General features: G+C 49.5%; 3 protein-coding genes across 3 annotated transcripts; 1 reads left to right on the top strand and 2 right to left on the bottom strand.

Annotated features, from left to right (window-relative positions):
• Positions 1-535: 535 nt before the first annotated feature.
• LACBIDRAFT_328318 (uncharacterized protein) lies at positions 536-1,120 on the bottom strand (the record flags this gene model as incomplete). Its single annotated transcript, XM_001882281.1, has 3 exons — positions 536-838; positions 955-1,039; positions 1,110-1,120. The coding sequence occupies 3 exons, from the start codon at positions 1,118-1,120 to the stop codon at positions 536-538; spliced, it is 399 nt and encodes a 132-aa protein (XP_001882316.1).
• Positions 1,121-1,368: 248 nt separating this feature from the next.
• On the top strand, positions 1,369-4,200 carry LACBIDRAFT_328317 (uncharacterized protein; the record flags this gene model as incomplete). Its single annotated transcript, XM_001882375.1, has 9 exons — positions 1,369-1,389; positions 1,442-1,573; positions 1,696-1,736; positions 1,826-2,269; positions 2,320-2,640; positions 2,698-2,843; positions 2,904-3,186; positions 3,373-3,954; positions 4,092-4,200. The coding sequence occupies 9 exons, from the start codon at positions 1,369-1,371 to the stop codon at positions 4,198-4,200; spliced, it is 2,079 nt and encodes a 692-aa protein (XP_001882410.1).
• Positions 4,201-4,667: 467 nt separating this feature from the next.
• LACBIDRAFT_328316 (uncharacterized protein) lies at positions 4,668-5,576 on the bottom strand (the record flags this gene model as incomplete). Its single annotated transcript, XM_001882280.1, has 6 exons — positions 4,668-4,739; positions 4,762-4,863; positions 5,048-5,159; positions 5,205-5,227; positions 5,284-5,411; positions 5,462-5,576. 6 exons carry the CDS (start codon positions 5,574-5,576, stop codon positions 4,668-4,670), a joined length of 552 nt encoding a protein of 183 aa, XP_001882315.1.
• Positions 5,577-5,888: the final 312 nt, after the last annotated feature.

Raw genomic sequence — 5,888 nt, 5'->3', positions numbered from 1 at the left:
CGTCTCACCCGACCGCGGTCAGAAAAGCCAGCAGGTACAAGTCTCCCCGACCCCGGGTGTCGTTCTGCCAAACCCAGTTTCAACCGATCACGCGCAAGTCTCTCCAACCCCGGCCGTCTTTCTGCCTCCAGCATCTGAGAGCCCAGCGGTCCTTCTGTTGGCGCCAAACCCAATTCCTCCAACCCGGGCAAGTTCGCCCGGTCCTTACATTGGGGGTAATAGGAAGTCACCTCGGCTACAGAAACTCGAACCCACACTTCAAACCCCCGCACAGAGTAAGTCTTCTACTTGGTGAGGATTCAAAAATCTGACTGCCAGCAAGTTACAAACAATGATGTCCAAACTGTCCAAACTCCGTCTACTTAATAGTTAGTAGCATACATGTATATTTTTTGGACAATCTTCAATTTTTTTTTGGGCATATTTAATATGAAGTCCTGTGGTGGACATAATAATGAAAGCAGTAAGAAAGCGGGGGGATCTTGGAGCAACTTTGTCCAATGGGGACCGGCATAGTAACAGCTTGGCGTTTATTTCAGGCAGCCGAGTGCGGTTGTTTGAGCCAGACCCGTTCCAACATGGGTATGTTTACAAGAAACATTGGTCGGTATAAACTTGGTAGGGATTTTGAACCGGGGGTGTGCATAATATATTTCACTGCCTTGTGAACGTCACCGTGCTCGGCTTCTTGGGAAGTCATGGACCCAGTAAACTGCATGACCGAATACTGGACCATGACCGGCAAAGAAAAGCCGAGGTAATGTTTGAGCAACTTGAGTGAAGACGAAACTCGGCCGTATAGTGTCAACTGGATGGGACCAGGTTGGGCTGATCCACGCTGCATGGGATTCAAAGCTCTTCAGCAGACCCATGACACATGAGCCCATTCCATGAAGAGACGGGTTGACCCAGGATCCAAGGCATATTTAATTCATGGGGTACTAGCTGACTGACCATGTCACCGTGCTCGGCTTCTTGGTAGGTGATGGACCCGACCCAGTAAACTGCATGATGACCGGCAATGAAAAGCCGAGGTAAACTTGGCAAATAAAAATGAGACGGCTGTGGGCTGATCCACAATGCATGGGATTTAGAGCTCTTCAGCTGACCCATGACACATGTTGAGCCCAATCCATGAAGAGATCGGTTGACCTAGGATCCAAGGCATTTTTAGCTATGTCAATTCATGGGGTACACTTCTCAGCCGATGCACATTACCAGTCCTAAGAGAGTCTTGATGGCCGGTCCACCTTTGATGGGGTCAACTGATCCATGGGCTCATCAGCAGGCACCATCAACTATGGTCTGTTTGTATGGTCGGGGGGCTCAGTATTAGTGGGGTAAGGTAACTAATACTTGTGCCCTGTCATGTGCACCACTGAGGCTTCGGTAAGTAGAGTTGATCATCATTTGCATGTTGTAGCTGACATTGTATCACCAGACTGACAAGGATGCCAGTCCTATTCTGTGTGCCTCAAGCTCTCATATCAATGAGGATGCTGTTGCAGGCTCATCTCAAAATCCGATCATCATCGATGATGATCTCGTCATCGCTCAAGAATCTTTGGAGATGGTAAGGGGCATGAAGAGAAAAATGGGTGATTTTATCGACCTGACGTAGGCTTTTCGCTACAAGAAGTATCAGCATAAATTGTATTTATAGTTCCGAAGATTGAAATTGTATTTTATGATTAGACCCACAAAATGAAGTGGCTAGCGACAGGGTCACCTCGGAGGTAATTAACAGTGAACTTGTAAGCTGAAACATGGGCATTAGGGAACAAGAAATATATTTTATTTCGTCCTACTCTATCATAGCTCCAAGGAACCATACAAAGGCATCTGCAGCTACTGCAGCTGCAGCAATTGCAGCTTCGAAAGTGTCTCCCTCAGCCACCAGAAAGCCACAACGGGCATCAAAAAAGGCACACGTTACGGCGGCACCACTTGCAACACTCCAGAAAACCCGAAATGTGCAGGTGAAGGAACTGACCTCAGTCAAAAATACAAGTAATGCCTATGGCGGGCATCTGGACAGAGGAGTGAGGTTCTTGGCAAGTATGGTTGAGGAGAGGCAAGCAAGGGGCGAGGTCATCTGCAGTGAGGGCATCCCAACAAACGAGCTTGAGAAGGCATTTGAGAAACCACCAAATCGTTTTTCGGCCATGGCTGTTGAAATGTTCCTAGTCCAGAAATGCTTTGTGCAGGGCCTCGGAAAAGACACAGCAGATGGGATTCACGGTGCCTTCGCAAGATACTGGGATACAATGTAAGCAGCCTTCTTTTATCAATACAACTGTAACCTAATTATCGGGAAAGGGATGGGGAAAAATACGCTGGCGTGTACCAAATAGATGACGAGACAGGCAGGGTAACTGGGTGTCCTGCTCGGGCTCCTGCTGTCATGGCTGTGGTGCATGCAGTGAAAGTACGGTCTGCAGAGAAGGGCCATGCAGCAATCCGAAATCACGCTGAGGCAATGATGATAGAGGAGCTGCAAAAGCTAATGGTGTGGTCAGAAACAATGTGTCCCGATGATATGCTTACGATGCCCATCGAAGATCTCGCAACCTTAAAGTTTCGTGCCGAGCATGCACTCATGAGAGCATTCATCAGCTCGGCGTTTACACTTTGGACTAGGTGCGGTTTCGTGTCTTGATAAAATGCTGCTCAAAACTTAGGACCTCAAATTGATAGATGTTTCGAGTTACTCACCTTGCAAGACCAAGACATCAAGAACAATTGTGTGGGGCCATCGCCGCACTACATCCCACACTTTAAAGTTCTGCTCGAGAACAGAAAAGGGTGGCAACATGCAAAAGGCTATGATGGCCCGCGGACAAGTGTGTACTACCTCGCATTGTAGAGGGTCATTGCCTGAGGGCATCTAACCTGTGTTTTAGGCAACATCTATGAGATTTATCACCAAGATGTTCTCACAATAGACATGCATGCGCACCTTCCAAAATGGCAGGCATACCTCCAAAAACTCCAACCCAACTGGAAAGTTGAGAAGGACGACTACATTTTCCCCCACATCGCCCCAAATGGATTGATCCACCCTAAACGCGAAATGAGCTATGATTCACTGCAAACTTTGCTCACCAAGTTCACGGCAGCCGCTGGACTTGAAAAGCACTACACGACACACTGCTTTCGACGTGGCGGCGCTCAATACAGGTTCATGTATGCCCCCATCGGGAAGCGGTGACCACTTAGCTGGATCCGGTGGTGGGGCGGATGGGCAGTTGGAGAGCACATAAGTTTCGGTCATGGGCAACAGTTTAGCTACTCATGAAAAACGATTGTTAAGGTCGACACACTGATGAAGTACCTGATTGACTCACTGCAGAGCTTCGAGACGGGGCACAGCAACGTGCTGCATCCAATTCCCCTTGGAGTGGACCAAAGCTTCATGGGCGAACACATTGCAGTGCAACATGCAACAGGTGAAGATGTTCGACAGATACAAGACTGTGTCAATCGCAAATTTGATGAGCTCACAAGAACAATCACAACAAGATTCTCCCATACCTGTCATTCCGGTCCAACTGCCCACCGTCTTACAGATCCAATATCAGACATGCTCGTTGGACCTGAACGCCCGCCACACACCCAATTGCAAGCATCAAGGGCTGCATCAGCACCCTACACCTTACCACATGCAATTGAGGGCGCTGCCGTGAGGAAAGAAGGCCCCCAAACATCTCTACCCCAGCGTGCAATGTCTGAGGCTGCCAGCGTCATCACGCCAACCTTCCGGCGCTTCAATTTCGCAATTCCGGACCTAGGAAGAACCCCCGGGGCGTGGAAAAGAGCGATCAAGCAGTGGGAGGAAGTTGATCCAGTGACAAAGCGCACCTTGAGGGACTGGCCAGAGGAGTGGTACAAGGGCAGCAGTGCCACAGCCGCCAAGCGGATGCAGAGGAAGACAATATTTGATGAGTATGTGAGGTACGCCAGTCAGTATCCTTGAAAAGCCTCCCAGAAAATAATTGCTTGTGTATGAGGTTGGGCTGCGACGAGGGGGAGTTCCTGAGCAAGTATCCAGATGCCAACAAAAGCATGCCGAAGCTTTTGGAGGTAATCAGGTGGAATAACGGGAGAACACGCTCCAGCAAGCACGGAACGGCAGAGGAACACAAATCAAATTCATCTCACAACTCACCGCCTGAAACCGAAATCGAGACCGACATCTGAATTGAAACCAAAAACCAAATCAGAGTTCAACCACAAGCCCCGGGCCAGCTATTGGAACGAGGGATGGGAGGTGTCCTGAGGGTTGAGGAGAAGCCGAAAAAGAAGATAAATTAAAACATGACTAATTACATATGATTTGGTACTACTACTATGCACTAATCGACTTGTGGTCCCCCCCCCGGGAATAGGAAAACAAAGCTATGGAAAGGAGCTTCACGCTGAACTGTTGCGCACGCAAGCGACGGAGAGGAGCTTCAGGTGGCGGGTTGTTTGGCAGGAGCATCTGGGGCAAGCGTGCCTAGAACCCTGAGCACCAAAAGCGGACGAGATCCGGGAGATCCCGTTAAATCATTCGACATAAGTAGGAGCGAACTGGAAAAGAAGAGCACAGGAGCTGTGATCCGAAATCGGGGATACGAAACCATGAGGGCGGAGGGAGACTCCTTTTTGGCATTCGATACAAAATGTTACAGGGCGGAGGGAGATTCCTTGGCATTCGCCGTATATCGCACTTGGGCCTTGGTTGTGTAACGTGCCAGCTGCGGAAAGAGAAAAACTCACAGTTCGTCGGCTGCTCTGATAATCCTTCTCAAAGTGCACAAGGAGGCAAGGACAAATACCCACTGCGGAAAATGGAGACGAGCAAGGGGAAGAGTTGAAGCCCTGCAAATAAATTTAGAAAAGCGGTTCCTGCACACGATTTTGCATTAGAAGGAAGCCAGCACATCGATAATCAACGCAAGGCTACCACATTTCTCATCCATCTCCCTCTGCTGTCTAACTCTTTCTACCCTTGCCTCAGCCTCAGTCTCCCGCATAGCAATCTGAGCCCACGACGGAAACCCACCCTCATCATAAGCCTCTTCTCAGCCTCCACCCACGTCCAACCCTCCGCCTCGAATGGCGCAACTTCATAAGCATCAAGGTAATCTTCGTCAGTTGCGGCTGGTCGGTAGATGCTTGACAATAAGTCTTTCGGAAGCGCGGACCAGAATGGCATTCACATCCTTTTGCCAAACTCTTGTGCCTGCATTACATTAGTGAGGAGATAATTGATAGCTAGAAGAGATGACTGTCGCATACGTCGTTAACCCCAAGCGCGCTCTTTACACTCCACATAACTGTTACGGCCCCAACGGTCATTAAAAATGTCGCAATCCCAACAGCCTTGAGCTCCATCAAGGAGGAGCTGAGATTGGCTTTAGATACCGCTGATTATTGATATGAGTTCGCCAAACGCCAAGAACTCCGACTCGCTCACTTGTCAGACGTAGATCGTCCCCGTCGTCCCCGCCCTCCTCTGGCATACTCGGCAGTCTCCCCATATGCCCATGCCCACCATGGTGGAAGTGGTGCAGCTCGTCATGGAGGATCATGTTGCTGCCGTCCCCCCCAGCCGCTGTACTCGCTGAATCGGAAAGTGGTGGTTCCATGCTTGAAGAGCTGCGTGATCGTCGGCGGTAGGCTTTGAGTTCTTGTTCGAGCTCGCGGTCGCGTGCACCTTGTGCTGTTACGAGTTGTTGTAGGTATCTAGATAGTAACAGAAGGAGTGTTAATATTGGTTTCATTGGGAAAGAAAACAAATAAACCCACCTAATATACTCAACACTCTTCCTCAAAACCATACCCTTATTCGCCTTGACAACACCCCCATCCCCTCCCTGCTGCCCTCCCCCTCCTCCAGCTTC

This window comes from Laccaria bicolor, genomic scaffold, assembly GCF_000143565.1.
Source record: "Laccaria bicolor S238N-H82 LACBIscaffold_16 genomic scaffold, whole genome shotgun sequence".
In the NCBI taxonomy this organism is placed as follows: Eukaryota; Fungi; Basidiomycota; class Agaricomycetes; order Agaricales; family Hydnangiaceae; genus Laccaria; species Laccaria bicolor.
This window is presented reverse-complemented; position numbering and strand designations above follow the sequence as displayed.